The 25,480-nt window shown below is 37.0% G+C and overlaps 1 protein-coding gene across 2 annotated transcripts; it reads right to left on the reverse strand.

Annotated features, from left to right (window-relative positions):
* Positions 1–1,214: 1,214 nt before the first annotated feature.
* Positions 1,215–24,018, reverse strand: CYP24A1 (cytochrome P450 family 24 subfamily A member 1). Of its 2 annotated transcripts, XM_074210285.1 has the most exons (12): positions 23,353–24,018; positions 22,856–23,046; positions 21,513–21,606; positions 19,202–19,298; positions 16,269–16,360; positions 15,219–15,330; positions 12,052–12,197; positions 6,951–7,117; positions 6,255–6,333; positions 5,414–5,611; positions 5,171–5,291; positions 1,215–3,136 (listed from the first exon to the last, which is right to left on the reverse strand). In XM_074210285.1, the coding sequence occupies exons 1-11, from the start codon at positions 23,608–23,610 to the stop codon at positions 5,181–5,183; spliced, it is 1,545 nt and encodes a 514-aa protein (XP_074066386.1). In that variant the 5' UTR covers positions 23,611–24,018; the 3' UTR covers positions 1,215–3,136; positions 5,171–5,180. The 2 variants fall into 2 exon arrangements, with proteins under 2 accessions (XP_074066386.1, XP_074066385.1); XM_074210284.1 differs by having other exon boundaries at positions 1,215–5,291.
* Between the last annotated feature and the right edge of the window lie 1,462 nt (positions 24,019–25,480).

Below are 25,480 nucleotides of genomic sequence, written 5' to 3' on the forward strand. Positions count from 1 at the left end.
CCATTTCCTTCTCCAGCTCATTTTAAAAATGAGAAAACTGAAGCAAAATGGAGATGTGACTTGCCCAGGGTCATACAGCTAGGAAGTGTCTAAGGTCAGATTTGAACTCAGGAAGATGTATCTTTCTGACATCAGATCCTGAACTCTACCCACTGCACCACTTAGCTGCCCCATGTAAAGGTAGCCATTTTTATTGTCATTTCTAAATCATAGTGAAAAAAAAGATGATGTATTTCACTAGACTGAACGGAGCTCCTAGGGAGAAGCTACCTTTACTAATTCAGATTGGCACCTGTTCTGAAATTTATACTGTTAGAAAGTTGCTGAGGGCACTAAGATAGAATCCTATGCAGAGTCACTTAGCCAGAATGTGTCAGAAGTAGGGCTTGAACCCAGGTCTCTTTGACTCTACCTCCATTATGAAAAATTGCCTCTCTACTACTAAAAAATGTTAATAACTTGAAACTTAGAAAGAAGCCATTATTGATACTGCTTCTATTGTTGTTAATAATTCAGTTTCTGGAAAGTGATAGGGGATTTGGTAAGGTGAATAAGGACAGATGTTTTCATAGGGTATTACTAGGGATGCCTTTAAGCTTTCCTGGTGAGAGGCAACATGGAGTAAAGGTAGAGGGCTATCCTGGAGTCAGGAAGACCTAGATTTATATTCTGGTTCAGTCACTTACTAGTTCTATGATCTTAGACAAATTACCTACGTTTTTTCCTCATCTTTAAAACTGGCATAATGAGAGCATTTATCTTGGATGGTTGCTTGAAAAGTTAAAATAAAATAATTAATAAAGTGCAATATTAAAATACAAATCTTAAAGTGCTTTATAAATGTCATTATTATTCCTATGGAAATGTAGCTGATTCTTTTTATCCAAGATACATGTTTTTGAAATGTTATATAGAAAGTAGATTTTTTGAAGAAAAATATTTTAAGTAAACAAAGAGAACTGGATATAAAATTCCTGTAGTAGTTCTTTTTATGTACTAATGATGTATATTTAATTATCTTATAACCCTCTATTTTATCAGACTTTATTTTTTCATATGCCAAACTTTCTTAAAGTGGATCCCACATTTATTGACTATAAAATACTAACAAAAATTTCAGTGCTATTAAAGAAAAAAAGCTCTTCTTGCATTGTGTCTGTGTCCAATGTAAAGAGAGAATGGCTATGTCTCAAGTGTTTTAAAATTCCATTTTTATTACAGTGTTTCCTGAGATGTCAAAGATGATATACAAAGCATTTTGGGATAGTACAAGTATAATTATAATTATGAAAATAATATGTTGTCATTGTGGAGAAAACACAGAACTACATTTATAGCATGCACAAGTTTATGGATGTGAAAATATTGCATTTCTGACAGTTCAGAGTGTGCCATTTCCTAACAATGTAAACTTTATCAAATATACATCAATATTTTAAGAAGACAAACTGTTCAGGAGCATACACAAATAGTATATATAAGTATATATATGCATATATATAAACATAAGCATAACTGGGTTACTTTGTATTATCTGTATGCTCCCTAAATAAACTCAGTACAGTGGTTCTCAAAGGGATGTTATGGGATGGCATAAGTTTTTGCTAAAGGTACAGAAAAATATACAGAACATACATTTACAGTTATGAGAAAATGCATTAATCTTTTGGTTCTTAATGCATTAGTATTTCACAAAGTGAAAGATACATAAACAAAAAATTTGAGAACTATTGTTTAGGCATATAGGACATACTAAAAAGTACTATTTTATAAATGGAAAAATCGAAGTAAAGTAAATTATTTTCCTGAATTCCTGAATTAAATCTTTGTTGGGCTGAAACAGGCATTTAAGTTCTCACTCCAATCTGACAAATCCAAATTCACTAATATCATAATAATTAAAAAAACCTCAAAGGAAAAAGTGACTATTTTAGATGAATAAATATAACAAAATGACTAGGCTTTTACATTTAAAAATGTATTTTTGTCTAGGGTATAATGGTTACAAACTATTAGAACAATCAACAAATTAATGATTTTTGCATTTGTTTTTAAAGTGAATTATCTGTTTAAAAATAATCTTTGTATTAGTTAAAAATATATGAAACAATTTTAAAATTTCTAAGTATTCTTAAACTTGTCAGTAGGGACGTAGGCTTAGCCAAAAATCTCATGGGTGCTGACCCTTTAGTTAACAACCTCTTGATACTATTTATGTTATTCAATAATTGTCTTTAAGCTGTTTCCATCATTCAAGGATAAATCTAGCTAAATTCCAAAAGCCTTCTCCTCAAAATGCTGAACTCTGAATAAGATTTTTTTTACCCACCCCCAGCATCTCATGCATACTGTCTCCTAAAGGATAGAGAGGTGGTAATCAGTGGTGAATTTCCCACACAAATGAAATCATGATTCCTTGAAATATTGAAGCATTATATAATTATAATAGAAATGTAAACTGAGCTTTAGTTTATGGATTTACTAATAGTTCTGACCCAGATAACATTTGGTCTTCATCTGTGAGTTACATAAATACAGTATTCTCAGAATAAAAAAAATATTGTTTTCAGTGCAAGGAGATGCCCCAGATTCACCCATCTGAAGCTCAAGATTCCCTAAGATAAGGACAAACATAGCTGCCATTTTCTATCCGGCTTTCTCAGGATCCCTCATCTTTCCTTTCCAGGGTATCTCTGGTATTAGATAGAAAGGTTTGTTAATTACCAAGTTAAGATCAAAGCTGATTCAAGTTAGGTCGCCTTAAGACAGTAATAACTGCTTTTAGTTACTACTGACCTGACATAAAGATAAAATCCCTTATTTTTCAGCATTCAATACAGTTTCCTGAGTTGGTTACAGTAAAAATAAACACTATCATTTACACATAAACTAGAGGTATTAAATAGACTATATGGGAGAAAAGAATATCCACTCATTATAGGGTTGAAATGGGCTGTGGATGCCATCTTCTGCTTTTGAGAAGTAGCTTTTCCATTAGTCATCCAGTAGCTTGAACAGAAATCTTGAGCATAAACAAAAAAAAATGCTGTTCTTAGTAGCTTGAACAGAAGTCTTGAGCATAAACAAAAAAAATGCTGTTCTTTGTACTTGGTAGAGAATCTGAAGAATAATTAGGCTGTAATTACGGAGAAAAGAAAAAAATATTTAAATTAAGGGACTATAACATAAGCTAGTAGTTATTCTTCTTCCTGAACTTTATATATGCCTGTTTATAGATCATCAAAAGCTGCTACTGATTTTTTCTGAGGGTACAGTTCATGATAGCACACTCTCCTTCCTTTTTTTACCCTTCCCTCTCCCAATAAAAAGGGTACAAATTGCTTTGCTCCTATCATTCCTGAGATAAGTTCTAACCACATTTCTTCATTGATTAAGAAAGTCTTCTTAGAATGGGACAAATCGCATCAGGGAACAGAAGAGATAAGAAATGTGTGTGAATGTGTGTGTGTGTGTGTGTGTGTGTGTGTTTGTGTGTGTGTGTTGATATTGGAGAGAAGAGTGAAGCAAGAGTTTCGTGAATTTTTCTATAATTCCATGTTGAATTAATAGATAATAACAATAATTTATATTTCTATAATAACCATCATTTATACTGCTCTAAGGTTTACGAATGATTTTTCTTGCAACTCTCCAAGGTGGGTAGCATATGTGTAATTATGCCCACTTTATGGATGAAGGGAACTAGCTCAGATTTATATGGAAAACTAAAATTGTTTTCCTTATAATCACCTATGAGGTCAATAGCATTGCTATTCTTATTTTACAGAAGAGGACACTGAGGTTCAGAGATTAGCAGTGACTTCCCATCATCAGAAAACTGGTAAGAGGAAGAGCTGAATCTTGAATCTAGATTTTCTGACTTCAGGTTCAGTGCAATTTCCAAAATTTGCTAATCTGACTATTTTCTCCTAATTGATAGTCAACAAGGTTACCTCAGTAAAGAGACAAATAGATGCAATAGAAAAAGGACTAGACTGAGAGCCAGAAAATTTCTGGATTCTGGTCTTGACTCTATCAGGAACTTTCTATGTCATCTTGTCCAAGTCACTTTCCCTTTTTGTCTTCAGTTCTTTTATCTGTCCAATGAGCCAGTTGAACTAGATGTTCTACTACCTGAGAATGTGAAATAGTTTCTAGATTTGTCCTAGGAGTGGGAGAAAACATGAAATTCTGGACAACTAGGGAGGAACATACGTACCTAAAAAAAAAGGTAGTGACAATCAAGATACAGAAGGAGTAGGGAGAAGTACTGAAGAAATAGTAGAATAGAATAATGGAGATGGAATAATTCATTAATTCATTTTTCTATAGTACATTTTTTCTTGAAACAACTTTCTGAGGGAGGTCATATAAGTATTGCTACTCTAATTTTTTAGTTCAAGAAACTGAGAATCACTGAAACTAAAATGACAACATAGGAACATAGATTAAAAACTGAATAGGATCTTGGAAATCATTGAATTCAACCTCATCCTTTTATAGATAAGGAAACAGAAGCTCAGAGATGTATAGTGACTTGTCCAGGGTCACTTAGTTAACTTACTTAAATAGTAATATTTAAGACAGGACTTGAACTCAGATTTTCCTGAAACCAAGAACTTTTCCCATTAAATAAAGCCTGTATTTCTTAGAGGGAATATATTTAATATTTAATAATATTTAATACAACCATTTTGTTAGTAAAAATGGAAAGAATTCTGAGTTTCAAGTTAGTTCACCTGGTTTCTTGTCCTGGCTTTGACATTTAATAGTTTTGTGACCCTGTACAAATCATTCTCCTTCTTTCCTCCAATCTTAGATCCAATTATCCAATTTTCTCTTCTTATAAAGTTGTGGCAATTACATTAACTACTCTTCATAAGGTGGTGATGAAGAAAGTGCTGTATTTATTTATTTATTCATTTATTTTTTTAGGTTTTTGCAAGGCAATGGGGTTAAGTGGCTTGCCCAAGGCCACACAGCTAGGTAATTATTAAGTATCTTGAGGCCGGATTTAAACTCAGGTACTCCTGACTCCAGGGTGGGTGCTCTATCCATTGCACCAACTAGCCGCCCAAACAGCTGTATTTAAATGGGAATTATCATTATGTAAAAGTTTTTTTAAAAATCCTCTCATCATTACATGGAAAAGAACATGAGGGTCACCCACCTGAAACACCTCATCGTGCCAAGAAAGCTATGGGAAGTTCCCGACTGGGGACCAGGATGCCCAGATGCAACATTTCCACTGGCTCGTTGTCTAAGGCTACAATGTCATATTTTCGTACAATCTGGAAATACAATGACAGAAAAACAGAATTATCCATTGCCTTTCCTTCCTTGCAAAAATAGTCAAGGCTCGTGGTGATAGAAATGCTTGACCAGGAAAGAGAGTTCAAGAAATAAATTTTACCCAGCAAAGAGCCAAATGGAGCTGGAGTTCAGCTAAGCGACGCCCAATGCACATCCTCTTCCCGATGCCAAATGGAAGGTGAGCAAAAGGATGGATTTTCTTCTTTTCCTGAAGCCAACGTTCTGGTCTGTACTGACTCCAGTCTTCAAAATTTTCTTCATTAGATCCCAAGAACTGAGTATTTAACATTAAAACTGTCTAAAATTACATACAACGTTTTTTTTTTTTTTAATCAAAAGGAAGATACAGAAGTGGTAAAAATACTACTGCTACTTCTGATACTATTACTACTACTATTACTTCTACTACTGGTACTACTGGTACTACTACTAGCTACTAATGTCAACTACTACTACTACTACTACTACTACTACTACTACTACTACTACTACTACTAACTCCAACTACTACTTCTAGCTACTGATAATACAAAATTTATTTTTTTCCAAGTGTTTTCTTATAACAACTCTTTGAGTATAAACACTTTCACTCCCCTCTGATTTTTTTTTATTTTTTATTTTACAAATGTAGGAGTCAGAGAGATAAAACTTGTCCCGGGTCATATAGATAGTAAGTTTCATAACTAGAATACCACCAGACCCACTTTGATTCTAAATTCAGTGTCCTTTCTTCTATATTATACTTCCTCTCATCAACAGTGTATATTTAACCATTAATAGGTATCCCTTCTAAATAATAATTTTAACCTTCAACATGACAATTTCCCCTGTCATCTGAATTGGTCCTCTCCTGGAAGGCAGTTGTCAGTAGCTCTGTCTACCTCTGTTTAAGAATATTTTTCAAATCAGTGCAAATAACAAAAGTCACAAGTTTTACTCACCCCCTTGGGTAATGCATAGTCTCCAAGAACTGTTTCTTGGTCAAGAGTCCTAGTTGTAAATGGCACAGATGGTGTTAACCTAAAAAAACAAGTACAGGTTGTTAAAGTTGGGCAGTGACTAAATTATTTATAAATTATTAATAGGAATTAGATTATGATCAAATAAATCAGACAGTGTGGGGTACTGAAAAGATAATTGACTTGAGAGTCAAGGAACTTAGGTTCTAATCCAGGTGCTGCCATCAACTTGTTAAGTTAGGCCAATGGCTTCATTTCCCCAGGGTCTAAAAAAGTACTCCTAATTTTATTAATCAATGATACTAGAATTCATGTGAATATTATTATTATTATTATTGTTATTATTTTGAATTTAGAGATGAGGGATAGGAGACATGAGACTTGTACAGGCTTTTACAAAAACTGCAGCACAAGATGTGATTCAGAGGGTCATAGGATTTAGTCCAATTCTCACAATGCCTCAAAGTCCCCTTAAATTTTGTTTTCATAAACTATCTTTCACTTTCCAATCCATCTGGGATGCTCTGGGTATAGGAGGAGCAGGAGAGGGAAGAAAGGTCAAAGGACAAGAGAGGGAAGTGAAGTATTTAGTCATGAGCCAATAAGGCAAAAAGGAATTTCCACCCACAACTTAAATGATTAAGATGATGTTTCTGGCAGTGGGCATGTGTATTTTACCTCATTGATTCTTTCAGACAGGCTTTTAAATAAGGCAGATTCTTTAAGTCGTCTGCAGTGGGTGTCCGTTGATTAGGCAAAACTCTCTCTATTTCCGCAAGAAGCTTCTTTTGCACCCGGGGATTTCGAGACAAGTTATACAGAACCCACAGCAAGCTGTTGGCTGTCTGAAATGTAAATAGGCACCCAATAGACTACTAGGCAGATAGGTGATGCAGTGAATTGAACACAGGACTTGACATCAAAAAAGACCTGAGTTGTAATTCTGCCTCCAAAGCTAACTTGATAAAGTGGTTCACAAACCTTAATGTGCTATGTAATTGCTAGTAACCATTAATATCTTAGCATCATAGGTTTAGGACTAGAAGGTACCTCATTGTACATAATGGGGAAACTGAACAAGAGAGAACAGGGATTTCCCCAAGACTAAATAGGTAGTTAATAGCAGGAATAAGATTTAAACATCATGGCCACAGATTCTAAATCCTGTACTCTCTCCTCTATTCAGTTATACAATGAGTATCAGCATTTATGAGCATTTTCTTGCCCAAAAGCTACCTGCTGTTACAATCCTCTGGATGTAATGGAAAATTTTTCTCTTTCCATTGCAAATCACATTATAGAAATGTTCAGTTTTAAAGAAAATAAGGGTGTGTTTTCTTAGCTTCTTTCATATATTTAAAATATTTATCAATTCATATATCTTTGAGGAAAAGCATCTGTTGTATAAATTGAGATATACCTAAATCCTAAATTGTGATTTTTTTCACATTCTTCCTATTTACAGCTAAAACAGCTCTTCTAAAATTCAGTAGGGAGTGGAGATGATTGGAAAGTATGACAAAGATGGTTTGCTAATAAAGCTTTAAAACAAGGGTTTGAGTATAGAGTGATATAGGTGGCACAGAAGACAGAGTATTGGCCTCAGAGTCAGAAATACTCATCTGCCTGTGTTCAAATTGGGCCTCAGATATTTCTTAGCTGTATAAACCTGAGCAAGTAATTTTCCTGCTTGCTTCAGGTTCCACATCTGTAAAATGAGCTGAAGAAGGAAATGGAAAACTGTTCCAATAGCTCTACCAAAACCCCCCACCAAATAGAGTCATGAAGAGTTAGACATGACTGAAAAATACTCAGCAACAATGACAAAGTATGATAGACAAAAAGCTAACACTGAAGTCAGAAAACTATGGGTTCAATTTAGGCCAATTAGAATATCTCAGACGTTTCTCTACCACTATAAATTATAAAATAATTGCTGAACTATACTGATATGTTATTTTCTTATTGCCATTAAAATCATTGATCTGAACAATTCAATTTTTTAAAAAAGGATTATGTTATACTTAAAATTCAATGCAAATCCATGCAACAAGCATTTATTAAGTACCTATTGTGTATATATAAAATAACATAACTTTTATCATCAAGAAGTTTATAATTTAATGGATTCATTGTACCTGTAAAAACTCAACTTTAGGTAAACCACTTCATCTCTTTTATCTTTAGTTTCCTCCTCTGTAAAATCGGGATAGTTTTATTATCTGCCTGCCTACCTCAAAGAGTAGTCATGAGAAAATTTTTTTGTTATTTATATGTTAATTACTAAAAAATTCAAATCTTTTTTTAATCCCTTTGAAAGTTAATTCCCAAATAAACAAAGATGGTGCCCCTAACCATGGCTTCTACCAAAATATGAAATTCTGACTTCCATTTGTTTTTAATGAAAGCTTGTTTCATTTTAAAAATGGCATCACTTATTTCTTTTCCAAAGGAAACTAGACAAAAAAGGGGAAAAATTGGCCCAGAGAGACTGTCCAGCCCTTTGCAAAAACACATGCTATGTTATGATGACCAGTTTTGGTGAATGGTGTGTGGTGTAGGGCTGCAGTAGTTAAATTGCACAATATTTCCCCTGGAAATGGCCAGTGACCTCTCTACAAACATGAATATTCTCTTGCCAAATACCATGTACAGTTCTCTGAAAATACATATGTGATGCCTAGACCAAATAGAACATTGGAAGAGGGCTCAAAGCAAATTAGATTTATTATTTTTGGAAGAGAAGGCTTTGATGGCAGGTTGTTTCAAGTCCCAAGATTCTGGTGGTTACAGCTGCAAATAAACTTTGGTGGAAGGCATTATTGTAATAGCCCAATTTGCAAAACAGGAAGAAGGCATAGCCACGACATTAGATATGCTTTAAAATTTCTCATTTTTACTGAATGGGTCTTTTAGAATAGCCAGGACAAAAAAAGAAACATCTAACCATATCAATAAGTCCTTCACCACAAGTACTCCCAGTGTTTCCAAAAAACAGATAACTGTAGACTTCACCAAAAGCACCCAAAACAAGCTACACTTTTCTGTTTGGACCTGTCCTAGGAAACCTCCCACATTCTAAGCTTCCTGGGCCTGAGGATGAGCCCCATGAATAATGAAAAAGAAGGAAGAGCAATGTTTTTCTTAATCTAGGAACCCAGTATTCCTGAATCCAAAGTTGACAACTAAGTGGAACTGCCCCTCAACCTGGTAACAGTTTTCAAAGTCAATACGGTGTGAAGGACAGCAATAGTGTCCAAGGATAAGTCCTCTACTATGAAAGTAACCCAATGGGATACCTCATTTCAGTTCATCTGAAGCAAAAGAATCTATAATAACAGCTTAGTTTCATTGAGAAGTACAGTTCTACCAAGCACCTTCACTTTGTCTCTGTGCAAAGAAGCACAAAATACAACAGACAGAGGAAGAATGAAAGAGATCTCCTTGTGGTTTGCCTAGAACTGAGGAAGAGGAAGCAATGTTGAATTGAGGAGGGGTTCTATAATAATAATAATAACAACAACAACAGCAGCAACAACAACAGGGGCTATGGTCTAAACCTATGATTTCATTGCTTTAGGGAATTCCTGTATAAGGAAACTCCCTCTCAGGTAGGTCAGCATCTCTTTCATAATTTAAAGCCTTAGAGAGTTATGTAGCACATTTAGAAATCAAATTGCCTAAAAACACAGATGGTATGTGTCAAAGTTAGGACTGGAATCTAAGATTTTCTGACCCTTAGACTAGGACCACTCTCCAGTAATAACAATGACAATAATTTTTCATGTTTATGGAGCACTTCAAGTGCATCTTCAATATTTCAAGAATCTGTGATTTCATCAGTGGGGGTACTCATTTAAATAAAGATAATAATAATGTTGATAGTTAACTTTTATATACTTCCTACTAAGCACTACTCTACTAATTCAGATTGCAACACCCATATCGCTTTGTAGAAACTACATTGCTCTGTCTAAAAGATTTCATTCTTTGGTTTCCATTCCTTTCATGATGTAAGGTTAGACCTCAGACAACCAAAAGCATTTATTAAGGGTTCATTTTGTGTTAAGCATTGTGCTATGAAGTGGAAATACAAAGGAAGGCAAAACTATGACTCCTGCCCTCAAGGAGTTCATCTTCTATCGGAAGAGAAAAAATATAAATAATTAGGCACAAGTAGGATATCTACAAAGTAGATGAAAAACAGTCTAAAAGTGAGGGGGAGAGCACTAACAATTGGGGGGACCCAGAAAGGCTTCCTGAAGAAGGATGGGATTTTAGCTGAGTACTAAAAGAAGTCAGGGAATAGGAGGCTGGAGTGAGGAGGGAGAAAATTTCAGGGATGGTGGACATTCAGTGCAAGAGTATGAGGTATACAAAGAGGCCAGTATTGCTGGATTAGAGAATAACAAGTGGAAGAGAGTAAAGTGTAACATGTCTAAGAAATTAAGAAGAAGCCATGTTATGAATGCCAGAGGCTTTTATATTTATATATTTATTAGAATAATAAATATAAGTTTAAATATTTATATATTAATATATACATATATGCACACACACACACACTTATCTTGGATGTAATGGGAAGCCTCTGGAGTTTATTGTGTGTGGTGGGGTTATATAGAAGAGGAGTGACATGATTATAAAATTTTGACAAAGATTCACTTTGGCAGATGAATGGAGGATGGATTAAAGTAGGGAGAGAACTGAGTTAGAAAGGAGATCAGTTAGAAGGATATGCGTAGTTCTAGATGTTGGACAAGAGTCCAGTACTTAAAATATCCTTTATTTTCAATAAAATATGAAATTTATGATCTGTAAAGGAATCAATTTTTATTTACACTAGTGGTTCTTAGCATCTATGAATTTTTAATATGTTTTTGGTTGTATTACATTGTAGACAGTTGTAGTGCAGTAGATAGCGTTGGTTCCACTTGTCATTAGGTAATACGGAATTAAAAAATGGCATCAGACACTTCCTAGCTATGTGACCTTATATATCACTTAATCTCTGTTCCCTAAGTTTCTCCAAATATAAAATGGAGATAATAATAGCACCTCCCTATTAGAGTTGTTATGAAAATAAAATGAAATATTTGTTAAGTGCATAGCACAGTGCCCAGTGATGATAATGATGATGATGATGATGATGATGATGATGATGATGATGATGCTTGTCCTTCGTTCTCGAAGGAGACCATATCAACAGGGAGGTGATAGCATGGCAAGCAAGTGAATTAGATGTGAGTGAGGGGGAACTGTGCAAAGTCATCAGTATCACTTTCTCCTCTGGAGCCATCTGGGCCCAATGACCAGATATGGATTAGGATGACAGGAAATGGCCCTGGATGCAAGGCAATCAGGGATAAGTGACTTGCTCAAGGTCACACAGCTAGAAAATGTCTGAGACCAACTTTGAACTCGGGTCCTTCTGATTCCAGGGTCAGTGATCTACCCATTGCTCCATCTAGCTTCCCCACAGTACCTGGTATGTAGTAGGCACTATATAAATGTTTTTATTATTATTTTATACAGTTGATTTCTTTTGTAAACCCATTTTTTTGTTTGATGCATTAAGATCACTACTCTAAGAAAGTATCCATAGGCTAGCTAGTCCAGGCTGCTAAACTGATCTAAGACCCAAAAAAGGTTAAGAGTCCCTGTGCTATAGAATTCATGCCGAACAAAACAAAACAAAATAAAATAAAAAAAACTGGTCTGACTGGAGCATCCACATGGCTATTTAGTCCACATGTAGAAGAGATGAGAAGGGCCTTACCGTCTCTGTGGCCCCTAGCTGAAGTTCTGTAACAACTGCACACAGTTCCTTTTTAGAAAGCTGATTCTGGTGATAAATATCACAAAGAAAATCCTCACTGGGATTCTCCGAGTGTTTTTCCAATCGATTGTTGATGCATGATTTGACTGTTGGAAGAGGAGAGAAATGGGAAAGAATTGAGGTTAGACAGTTAAAATTAGGGCAGGCGAAGATCTATCATATATAAATCCTAATCCAAGATTTTCTCTGCAGTAGAAGTTAATATAAAAGAAGAATAACAAGTAAGACAATGGAGAATGATAAGATCTTTCAATTCAATTCAATAAATATTTAAGTGGATACACTATTATCAATCAATCAGAAAGCATTTAGGATATTAAATATGCTCTATGTGCTATGTTAAGCACTGGGGATCCAAAGGAAAACATAAATAATTGTTTCCCTCAAGGAGTTTATGTTTGATCAGAGGAAGTACTATATCCCATGAGTAAGTCATCTGATATCTTCAATTTTGATTTGTGCCAACATACCAAGTTTATTCAATGTCCTCTTCCGTAAAATATATATTAAATGGGACAATTTCTCAAATTCCTTCAATTCCTTCTTTTTTTTTTTCAGAATTGGATCTATGAAGTGCCAGCTGTATGCATGGCCCTATTACTAGATCCTCCAAACACATTTTTGTTGTTGTTGTTCAGTCATTTCAGTCATGTCTGATTCTTTGAAACCCCATTTAGGGTTTTCTTGGCAGAGATACTGGAGTGGTATGCTATTTCCTTCTCCAACTCATTTTACAGATGAGGAAACTGAGAGAGTGACTTGCCTAGGGTCACACAGTTAGTAAGTGACTGAGGCCAGATTTGAATTCAGGAAGATGAGTTTTTCTGATTCCAAGTCCAGCATTCTATATACTGTGCCACTGGGTCTTGGACCCAGAAGAAAGTTCTTTTTCAAAGCTTATTTACATTCTATTAGTTATATTTTTATGGGTTTCATTTTTATTTCTATGAATCAGTGGTACAAAATTCCTTTGTAGATCCCTAAGAGGAGCAGAAAGGATCAGCTCATGACCAAAGTGGGGGTTTGGAACTTTTGCCCCCACCCCAAATAGCCTAACACCTATAGTCAGTATCTTGGACCATGTAGTACTGAGCAGGCATGGCCAGAGGTTCATTTTCCTTCTTCCTGTCTTTCCGTCACCCCCAGTTTCAGAGACTCTTGTGAGTAAATATTAGGGAAGGCAAAGCTGACATATAATATGTATGTGACTGGAGTTGATTTTCTTGCCTTGCATTTATAGGCTCATAGATCTTGAAGTTCTACAGAGACCATCTAATTTAATAAGTTTCTTATAAAGTTGAAGAAAATGGAGTCCAGGAGGATTAAAATGACATATTCAGGGATCCACAGATAGAAAGTAGAAGAGGTGGTGTTTGAGTCCAGGTTTTTGTCTCCTCAGACAAAGTTATTGCAACAATGCTGACATGTTGCAGGAGATTGGACAACATGGGAAACCTATGCTCATTTGAAATGACAGTAAAAGCAAGTTACCAGTCCTGACTGGAGAAGAGAGGTTTCTAGTACACACTGAGGATACAAGAAGTTTTAGACTTCTTTTTTCTTACACCTTTGCCTTTTAGGCAAAGTAATTAACAAAATAGGAGTAAAGAATAATTCAACTGAATGTTATGTGCTATTATAGAAGTAGATTGAAATAGAATTTCCTAATCTAATTTATATTTGAGGTAATTAGGTCTTTTTGACTCCAAATCTGGTACTCTACTACAACAATTGATGAAGTAGATATAAAGCTGGTCTTGAAGCCAAGAAGACGTGGGTTCAAGTCTTCCTTTTGACACACTGGGGCTGTGTGTGACCCTGAGCAAATCTTTCAAAGCTTTCAAAACTTTCAAAACTCTCAGTAAGTTGTGGAGATGTTTAACTGCATTGGGACCAAAGAGTTCACTATACCAGTGAAATTACAGGTCTAATCTAAAATGGTTATAATAATCTTTGCATTCATCTTTTAAAGTCCTTCACTGATTCTCCCTTATTAACCTCTTGAAGGTTATGCCAAAAGAGTAGAAACACTTGGAAGATTTCCCATACTGGAAAGACCTGGACTTGATTAGACTTGGACTTGTCTATCATATGAAGCCCAGACTAAGGAAGCACACAGAGCATATCATCAGAAGGTCACAGAATCACAGAATTCAGAGGCCATTAAATCCAAACTTTCCATTTTGATGATGAAGAAAATGAGGCTGAGAGGCCAAATAATAAGTAACAAAAGCAGGCTTTGATCTCAGGTGCCCTGAGTCCAAATCCAATATTCTCCACTGTAATGTATTTTTATTCTTCAGACATAATATTTCATGAGGAACATCTAATGAGCATCAAGAGTTTGTATTTTTTTTGTCAGTGGTGGGAATGTCCACACTGAAGTCTTAGGGAAATTTTTCTAAGTATTAAGATAAGCCCTGTTGTATCTATCTCACAAATTTGTTATAAATAAGGTTAAAAGAGTCTTTTGGAATCACTCAATTCAATCTTCTTGTTTTACAAATAAGAAAACTGAGGCTTGGATTTGCTTAAATCATGCAGATAATTAGGGGTTTGAACTCTGGTCCTCTTACTCATAGGATCACAGATTTAGTGCAGAAAAGGACAATAGAAGTTACTCAGTCTAAATTCACTAAATAGGATAATAAATGAATATTTATTTATTATTAACAAACTGAGGGACAGTGACTTTCCTAAGATCTCTAGAGCATCAGAGACAGGATTTGAACTTAAGGTCTTTGCTCCAAACCTAGTATACTTGTCTTTTCCCCCTGTGTAATGATGTCTCCTCTCTTTGAAGAGCCTTGTAACAATAAGGTATGATCTGAATATACATTCCCCTTATTACTAACCCAGAAACAGCTATTTTTATGAACAGGGAATCTGGGCTGGAGAATAAAAGGTGAAACCCTACTCTCTGATCTGAAGGATTCTACATTGAGCTATATTTATTTATCATCATTTCTATATATTGTTCTTCTGCTGTGATGTTCTCAAATCTCAAGAGGAAGGCAGAATGAGTCAGGGGAGGAAAGGAAACATTCAACAGAGCTAGGTGCTCAAGTTGAGTCTATCACAGAGAGGATCAAGTCAGTTCTTCTTACCTGATTTAAAGATGTTGTCCCAGGCCTGAGTATGCATCTGCCAGACCTTGGTGTTCAGGGTTTTGTGAAGCTCCACTGGGGTGACCATCATCCTTCCAAAAGTGCTCATCATCTGTGAGAAATCAAACATATTTCTGCTCCTTGTCGTTCCAAAGAGAACCAGGAAATTATGACTGAAAACTTAGACTCTCAAGAGTAGAATGGATCTCAGAGGGTGTATGATCATAGGATGAGGTGGTAGAGATGGTTATCTGTGTATAAGTAATTTTTAATGAGGAAATTCTCTCTACCAATTCAGGTCATCACCTTCTCAGAGAATGGCCTAGCCCTAGAGCAGTGGAGTCAAGTTCAAATAGAAGTGGATTCCTTTTTGCCTTAGAAAACCTCAAATTAACCTCATCTATGCTGTATTGTATTCTGATTTATTTTGTTATACGTTTCCCAGTTACATTTTAATCTGGTTCAAGACCAGAGAATCTCAACAAGGATGTGGGACTTGATTCCAGGTTTCCCTGACTTCTTGAGTTTGGCTCTCTTTGTGCCACCTTTTGCTGCCAGAATTTAAAAACTACTTAACTGAATTTTGTAAAAGTATGTTAAAACTTGAATCCTTCTTAGATGAAGCTACATATGAATCTTTACTTTAGATCAGTTATAACTAGAAGCAAACCGTTTCCATCATGATTGATAGAACAAGCTGAAATTAATTCCTCAAAGTTCTGAAGTTGGTGGCATTGGTCTTGTGTTTTTGTTCTCAGACTTTCCTCTAACATCAGAGAATAGCCAGATGAGAAAATTGAGCCCAAGGAGATTAAATGACCTTGCTAAAATTGCCCAGGAGGAAAGTGGCAGAGACAGGAATTGAATCTAGGTCCTCTGACTCCAAATTCAGAATCCTTTCTATTATATCATATATCTGAAGGTGTCCAGGGGACTCTAAACAGGATAAAATAGATTCAATAGATTTATTTTGATGCTTCTCATTTAAAACAAGTGATATATGATTTAATATAGCAATTTAGCACTACCCAGGAAAACCACAGTTCTTACTGTTTTGATGGATGTAATGAAGTTCAAAGCATCATCACTGGCATTGTCCTGCAGCAATCCAAATCTCTTTTCATACAACACTAGGCAAATACCTGTTATTTAAAATAAGCATGGCTATTACACAATAGCAACAACCCTGGAGTCTGTGTTTATCTGACTATTAAAGGTTCAATTCTGTCTTCTGTAGAAGCATTGGTTCTTCCAAGAGCAAACAAAGAAGCCAAAAATTGGATGGTCTTTCACAGTCTGATGAATAAAAAGGAAAACAAACTGAGGGAGGTGGTAGGATCTCTACAACTGAAGGACTCACATCACCTCTCTGGTGAGAAATCAGCTCCTCTTTCAAGGGCTCTTACTTGCCTAGAAACTCCTTAATGGAATAAGATTAAGTTTAGCATTTTAATCATTTACTAAGGATGACATTTAAGATGGTAAAAACACTATAAGGTAGAATCTATCTGATTTCAATAATTCATCTCTCATGGTATAGACATTTTTTGATCCTCCTGTCTATCCAGTCAAAGTGAGTTCTACACATTAGTGGGCTTTATAATCTTGAACACTAAAACAATGGGATGCAGGAGAAGTCACATCTCTCTTTTGCCTTGGGAAACAAAGGAATGGCTCCCCAGAGGAGTCAAGAATCAAGAACTTAAGGGGAAAATTTTTTTAGCAGTTCAGAGTTCTCTTCCTTCAGCTTCTACCCCTTGAAAACTTTCATTCATCCTTTCCTAGCTGGAAGGAATGTTTCCCTCATTGGATTTTGCAGAGCATTTGGTACCTCTGTTAGGCACTTCATGCTCAAAACTGAATTTGAGTTTAAACTATTGTATTTCTGTTTTAGTTCTCTTACTAAATTGCAACATTCTTGGGGGCAAAGGATTGAATCTTATTCAGCTTTCTAGTTAAGAGTCTATTACAGGGACCTTTAAAGAGTAGAAGTTTAATAAATATTTGCTCAATTAAAATTAATTATAAATCTACCATTTTATATCACTTTAAGATTTTCAAAGGGTATTACAAATATTAACACATTTGCTATCTACAATAGCTTTTAGAGATAGGCGCTATTATTATTCCTATTTTATAGATGAGGAAATTGAAGCAGACTTGCCCAGGGTTAAATGACTTGTTTAGGATCACAGAGCTAGTAAATGTTAGAAGCTGCATTGGAACTCAGATCTTCTTGACTCCAGGGGCAAAGCTCTATGTGCTTTATAATTTCCCTGAATCTATGTTATTTAAGGTTGAGATTCTTATATTTTGCAAGGCAATGGCGTTAAATGGCTTGCCTAAGGTCACATAGCTAGGTAATTATTAAGTGTCTGAGGTCGGATTTGAACTCAGGTACTCCTGACTCCAGGACCGGTGCTCTATCCACTGTGCTGCCCCTAAGGTTGAGATTCTTAACCTAGCATTTGTAACTTTTTAAATTAATATTTTGATAAATTTATTTCAATGTAACCAATTTCCTCTGTAATCCTATCTTTTTATTTTTTCCATTTAAAAATATTCTTTAGAGTACATCTATTTCACTAAACTGTTATATTAAAAAAATAAACAAAGGACCTCTGGTTTAAAGCATATGTCTACAAAGGAACATAATACATAATGACACACAACTAGTCTCTCTAAATATTAGTTATCATCAGCATCCTCATTGGCTAGGATATTCATGTAATAGCAGGAGCAGGACAATCTAATCTCTAGGGTCTCAGCTAACATGAAGATTTTGTCCCATCACTTCACCTACCCTCAACTCAAAAATTGATTGGCACTAGAGATTCCTCATTAATGAAAGGGAATATTAATATTAATATACTGCTCCCTCATTTAGTGTACCATGAGATAGTTATAGTTAGGAAAAGGGCATTCTTTCAAAGTATAGCAATAGGAAACACACTTTTTGTTTTATGGTGTGCCATTCTATCCATAACAACAGTAAACCTGATCCACATACAAAACAAAATAGTAATAATTTGTATTTATATGTCATTTTTAGCCTTACAAAGCATTTGTTTTTCATAATAACTCTGTGAGGGAGGTAAGGCAAGTTTTATTTATTCAGCAAATGAAGAAACTGAGTGAGTGGGGAAATTAAGTGATTTACCTAGAGTTAAAGAGATGGATAGTGTTGAAATCAAGACTTGAATTCAGGTCTTCTGACTTGAAGACCATCCTTCTCTCCACTATCTCACATTACTTTATTGATGGTCCTATCTCAATACTGAAAAGCAATGTAACTCTGTGAGTGGCAGAAGCCAGATATTTATATATATCATCATTTTAGGTTTGATTTTATGCCAGTACAGATGGGCATTTCCAATAAACTGACAGGGTTTAAACCCCTCGACTTTCCAACTTCTCCAATTTTCTTGATGTTCTTAGAGGACAATATAGTATGAACATGGAAAAGCTGAGAAATTGGTTTCTTTAATGGGAAGAGTAATGGGCTAAGAACTTAGATTAGTGATAATTCTAAGTTTGAAACTCAGCTAGTTCTAACATTAACCTTTAGATATTGGGTAAGGTACTTTAACAGAATCTCAGTTTTCTCCCCCTCTAAAATAGGAAAAATATTTTTCTTTTTTATCTTATCATATATAATGAAGTAACATTTGTTGATTGCCTTTCAATCAAAAAGAGTTCTATGTATATTGCAGAATGGGACAGTGGAATGAATGCTGAACTTGGAAGCAGAAAGATCTGAGATAAAATCCCATCTCTGACATTCACTAGTTGTGGGACTTTGAGCAAATCATTTAACTTTCCTATCTGCTAAATGGAGAAAATAAAAACAGATGAAGAGTTAGAGTATTTCAAATGGACATAAAATGTCTTATAAATCTTAAACTTAAGTATTGTGATTAGCAATAATATCAATGGATCTTAGTTCTTTAAACTCATATGAAAACACATTTTTAAAAGCTTACTTTCAAATGACCATTTGTTCAGTTCCCCATATAAGTCTTCGATTTGTCCATTTTCATTACAGAGATCATCTATTCTTTTCATAAAGTCCACCAAGACCTAAGAAGTAAAATACACAAATAAAGAACAAATGATTTATGATATCATAGGATTACTTCAGCACTTGTGGCATTTGGTACTTATGAGGTTTCTTTTTTTCCCCTCAAAGTAAACTAATTATATATTTCCACAAGAGAATGCCCTGTCCCCCAAACAATTCTTATCATCTGGGACTTCCAAATATTTCCTGCAAATACCCATAGATCAAGTTTCAGCTTTTGATCTAAAAATGATGCTTGCAATTTAAGAAAAGATAAACATTGACTCTAATCTCAATGGGAATTAGACTGTTATGGGATGATCATCCAAAAAGTTAGTTGACTAAGCATTCTAAGTGTGATATTGTGATTACACTGAGGTTTGTCACTTCCTTATTTGGAAAAGAACTTTTTATAGATTTGATTTAATGGAAGAAGCCCCAAGCTGGGAGTCAGGCAAGAGATCTGAATGATAATTCAATTAGTTCAAGTAATGCTGCTACTGACTGTACAACTTTGGGCAAGCTAGTTGATCAACATAAGCCTCAGATTCCACCTCGGTAAAGTGAGGGGTTTGTTATTGTTGAATCATATCTGACTCTCTGTGACCCCATTCGGGATATCTAGTATCCTTCTCCAACTCATTTTACAGATGAGGAAACTGAGGCAAACAGGATTAAATTACTTGCCTAGGGTCACACGCAGTAAGTGTCTGAGGCTGGTTTTGAACTCAGGAAGATGAGTATTCCTAATTTCAAGTCCAGTGCTTTGTCTTTTGCCTCACTTATTGTAGTTGCCCAAAGTGAGAGAAGTGGCCAAGATTCTGAGATCCTTTCCAGCTCTGGGTCAAGGATTTTTAAAAGTGATTGATCAAATCAAAGAAAATATCCTCACCAGAGTACTAAATTCACAGGAGTGCTGGATGGCATAAAGAGCACCTTTGTTAAACTTGCAAGCACTATAATTTAACAATACTCAAGTGCTTTCCTTGGAAATATATAACAGCTTTATGTGGTTGGCACTTCCTAATATACTAGTGTGTCAATTAGCCAGACAAGTCCAGAGAAATCACTTCAGGATTTAAATCTGATAATTAAGGATTTTCCTGGGAAAATTGTTAGGAACAGTACCTTGGCGGGGTATTATCAATTCTCAAACCTTTGTTGTTAATATTTTTCTTTAGGATGGGACCCTTGACATCATTGTTATGGGGAACTCTGAGTAAGTTGTCTATCAATAGTATTTTTTCTGCAATTGATAGCATAAAAGGGTTGCATTTGTCATTAGAAGATTGGGTGACTTGTCCAGGATCACACAACCAGTATGTGTCGGAGGCAAGACTTGAACTCATGTCTTCCTGACTCTTTATGCTGGAGATAGGTAGTTGATGACTTAGAGTGCTGGACCTGGAGTTAGGAAAGTCTGAGTTTAAATCCAGCCTCAAACTAGCTGTGATCCTGGGTAAGTCACTTCCTTAGTTTCCCTAACTGTAAAATGTTGTTTGAGAAAAGCCAGAATTGTTGTGAAGAGATTGTATTTGTAAAAAGTGCTTGGCACATAGTAGGTGCCACATACATACACACATACATATTACACACACACACACACACACACAAATGCTTGCTCTAACTCCCTCCACTTTTCATCCAAGAACTGATATATAACACCTTAAGGAAAAGCTATTCTGTTCAAAGACACATTTACTTCAGTTATGTTCAGATATTTATTATTGAGTATTTCTTAACTTGCATAGGATCTAAACAAAATGATATAAACCTATCAACTTTTAGCACCATCTCTCTGGGAAGATGACATATTCTAGGTTGTTTATTTTGAAGCCTCCTAGCATTATCTGAATCTATTCTATACAAAGTGGTAAATTGATAGAATTCCTTGGAAATTTTGAGGTAAAAAATTATTTCTGCATAAATTACTTGGACTTTATTTTTTGTTTTTGGAAGGCAAAAGGGTTAAGTGACAGTTAGGTAATTATTAAGTTCTGAGGATTTGAACTCAGGTTCTCCAGAATCTGGGGACAATGCTTTAACTGCTGTACCACCTAGCTGCTCTATGTGGATATTTTTAAAAGATGTTTGGGGAAAAGGAAAGAAGACTTTCCTGACTTACCAAAAATTGGTCTCATTTCTAAAGCATGTCTTATGGATCATATTTTTATTTTCATAAATTTCTCATTATTTCCAGGAGCACAGGAAAGGAAAGCCTCAATAACAAGTACCTCATTGATTTTCTCATCCAGCTTCATAATTTCTGTGGGCTTCATTAGCTTTTTTTGAAAGGCACTCCTTATTCTCTGCCAATCTTTCCCTTCCCTGAGGATGAAAAGAGAATGTTATTTAAAACAAAAGAAGGGGCATTTCTAAATCTAAAAATTCATCACTTACACTACTCAAATGAAACAAAGTTAAAGCAAATTACTTGTGTTAATTCAGACAAAAGCCTAAGTTATATAAACAATTTAGGCAGCATGGCTTAGTGAATAAAGTTCGAGACTTAAGAGTCAGGAAGACCCAGATACAAATCCTGACTAGATTCTTACTAGTAATGTGATTACATGTAAATCATTAATCTTGCCTTAGCCTCAGTTTCTCCTTTTGTAAAATAGAGATAATAATAAATGTAGTACCACCTTATATGGTTGTTGTGGGGCTCAAATGAGATAATATAGGTAATAGTGCTTTAGAAACTTTAAAGAGCAATATAAATGATGTCTTATGGTGGTTGTTATTTCCCCTTGGGACCAGTTTGCTTAGGAGGATGGAAGGACATTCATTCACTCATGGTCTAAAAATGTGCTTGGGTGAGAAGTCAAGGAAGTCTGATTCAGAGATGATGTTTTCGCCTCATTTTAAGTCAATCGTCATTAAGTCAAAGCAGGAAAGGTATATTGGACAGAATTGTGAGACTTGGTTTTGAGGCAAAATATTCCCGGATCTCCTAAAACAGACTCCGCAAACTTAATCCCAGCAACTATTTCTTTGTAGCCCACTGTGAGGTAGGTCTGGCTACATCTAAGTCCAGCCCAGAGTTTCTTTCCTGCTAATCCCTTCTTCTCTCCCCTTTATCAAGAATTTGTAGGTGTTTCCAAAAGTGTCTCTGTAGCTCCCCCCCCCCCCAATATCTTTCTACCTATGATTTGGAGTTTAGGTTAGGATCTCCAGCTAATCCAGTGAAAGTCTCACTGATTCTGCAGCTAATACAAATTTCCTATCTTGTCCTCTCCCTAAATAAAAAAGGATCAAGAACCCCCTTGGTTTCTCATAGTTTCTTCCAGATAGGGTATTTATTCCAGGTCTGGAAATGTTTATGACTTTGGAACATAGGATTTTAGTGTTTCAAAGGACTTGATCATCTAAACTTTTCATTTTACAAAAAAAGAAAATGAGGCCTAGGCAGAGATTCAACTTCGCATCTAGGGTTTTGCTTTGTTTTACTAAGGGCTCCCATATTCCAATCTGACCATTCCTGGACTTCCTCAATAAAGCCCTAACTTCAAGGAATGGCCCTTGTTCTGTCCCACCCGCAAGGGGCAATCTACTCGCATTGGAATCCTTGACTTACAGAATTAGCAGCCCATAGCCCTCCTTGCGATAGTCGCGATAGGCTTTCCAGGGCTTGATTTCCAGTCTCTGGGGATACATGCTTTCCTTTCGGTAGAGTGCTTCCATCAGACACGGGGAGCCCAGGTGGACGGAGTCGAAGGAGCCCACCTTCATGCGGAAAATCTTGCCAAACTTCTTATGGTACTCTGCCTGAAAGAAAGATTTGAAGTTCTGAGTGTGCGGGTGGGGGTGGGGGTGGGAGACAAGATCAGGAGCGCTCTTCCCATGGCCTCAGCCAGCTAGGATCCCAAAGGACATCTGTTCTCTTCTCGCTGTCTCTCTGCGTGACCCTGTCGCTATCTGGCTCTGTCTCTGAGTCTGTCAGTCTCTCTGCTACCGGAGGAGCAGGGCGCACAGCCAGCCTGGAAGCTGGCGAGGGTCCTGGGCGCTGCCATTCTTGAGAGAGTATCTCTTTGGACAGGTAGGGAGGAATGCCAGGAGGGAGGGAGCACTTACCAGTGTATCGTGCTGTTTCTTCAGGCCCCCCTTCCAGAGGATTTCCAGCAGGCTGCCCAAGAGGGGCCAGCTGGTCGGACCTGGCAGTGCAGATGCGGTCTGCACCTCGCTGGGTACCATCAGCGGGCAGATGGGCGGCACCTCGGGAGGCTGGGGGGCGCACGCCGAGGACGCAACAGGTGGAGGAGGCTGCCTGAACTCGCCAATTTGCTTCAAAAAGGCAGCGACATACGGGGTTTTCCTGATGGGGGAACTCATGGCTTCCAAGGATGAGGGCAGGTGCGACGGAGAGTAGAGTGGGTTTATATAGGTGCGGAGATGGGGGGGGGGGGTGCGGCGAGGCGGGGAGAAGCTAAAAGTGTCAGAGGAGCTGGGATGAGGATCCAGAGAGGTTTGGAGGATTGAGGAGAAAAGTCCGAAACTGGGGACGAGAAGTTAAGCGAAGAGGAGAGGACGAGGAGTAGCCAAGGAAGTTGGAGGGATTGAGAGAAAGATGCTCAGGGCTGGAGCGGAGACTGTAATGCAGCCGCTCCGGAGTTCAGAGGCAGAAAGAGCCACCAGCGCGGGGCTGTGGTGCCCGCGGACAGCTCTGGTTAGAGCGGGCTCTGCACCCTGGGGACTACAAATATCTACTTATGGAACTGGAGTCAAGACCTGCCGCCTAGGTAGTGGGGGTGAGGGATGCTGCAGCTGGCCCCAGGCAGAGAACTCCCATGGCTAGGAAAGGATGAACTGGTATTTATGGAGTTGGGGCAAGCCGGCCGGACTCCCCAGGATGGCCAATGAGAGGGCGGGGCGCTGCGAGATGGGCCGGAGTTGGCGTGCTTTGGAGTCACAGGTGGGAGGAGTACCTAGGGGCGGGAAGGGCACCCGGCGAGGTGACGGAGTTCATTCAGGTCTAGAACGCTGGCTCAGATGTGCAGATTGCTGAGACCCAGTTTCCAGTTCCCCTCCTTTTTTCCTCCCCCCTATGACCCTGGGGCTCCACCCGAGACAGCAGGAGGGGAAGGAAGGGAAGCTGAAACCCGAAGTGAAGTTCAACGAGTGTACGCCCTCTGCTCTCCTCCTCCCTCCTCCCTTTCCAGCAGCAAGAACCAGCAGTAGCAACAGTGACTTGAGGCACATGAAGATGTTGCACAATCCATTTGTTATCCTTGAAGGCCTGCGAGTCAGGAGGAAGACTAAAGAAACTGGAACATCAAGACTTGCAATGCGTTCAGCGGTTCACCTTGCTTCCTGAGCTAGGGAAAGTGGAATTGTTCTCTAGTGTAGACAGCATTCACCCCCCCCCCCGAAAACTGAAGCATCCTTTTCTCTATCCCACAGCTACAAGACAAGAGGCTTCGACTTTTTAACACTTGTTGTTGAAGGCTGTTGAGAATATTCAATTAACTTGCTGAGAAAGATTCCATTCAAAGCGTTTATTTTTTCCCTTTTCATGAGAAATCAAGCCATTCTTGGTGTCTTTATAGCTGATATTAGAAAGGCAAAATAGAAGACTGGTATGGGAAATCCTTCCTTACCTCCTTAAACAGGAAATAGATTTTTTTTTTTTAGGTTTGCCATTTCTCATTTTGACTCAAGGTAAAACTATACTTAGTCACAAAATCCCGGGGCGGGTGTGGGGGGGTAACCTTCGAGATCATCTAGTTTCACCTCTTCATTTTACACATATATCAACTCAGTCTAGACAAGAAGTGTTTTGTCCTAGACCACTTAGCCAATAGTGGGTTATAATGGAGAGAGGCCTGGACTTATTGTCAGGAAATCAGGATTCAAAACCTATCTCTGTTCTTATTAATTGATCTCTGTAAGACACCTGCAAAGTGAGGAGATTGGAGTGGATACCAAAATCCTTTCCATTTGTAAATCCTAGGATCCAATTTCGAATTCCAAGGTCAGTGCACTTTCTTCCATATCAGTGGTCTCTATGGGATAGCTGAGGTCGATATCTCCAATACAGGACAATTAAAGCAAAAGACTGAATTATTTTTCATCAAAAGATTTTTAATTCCTCATTTTCAAGTTTTCATTTTTATTTTTTGTCCAGTCAGTTTCTAAAACAAGACAAAATAAAAATATTCATGTTTCATCTTCAACTCCAACTTGTTCATTTAGTTAAATTCAA

Source organism: Macrotis lagotis, chromosome 1, assembly GCF_037893015.1.
Source record: "Macrotis lagotis isolate mMagLag1 chromosome 1, bilby.v1.9.chrom.fasta, whole genome shotgun sequence".
NCBI lineage: Eukaryota > Metazoa > Chordata > Mammalia > Peramelemorphia > Peramelidae > Macrotis > Macrotis lagotis.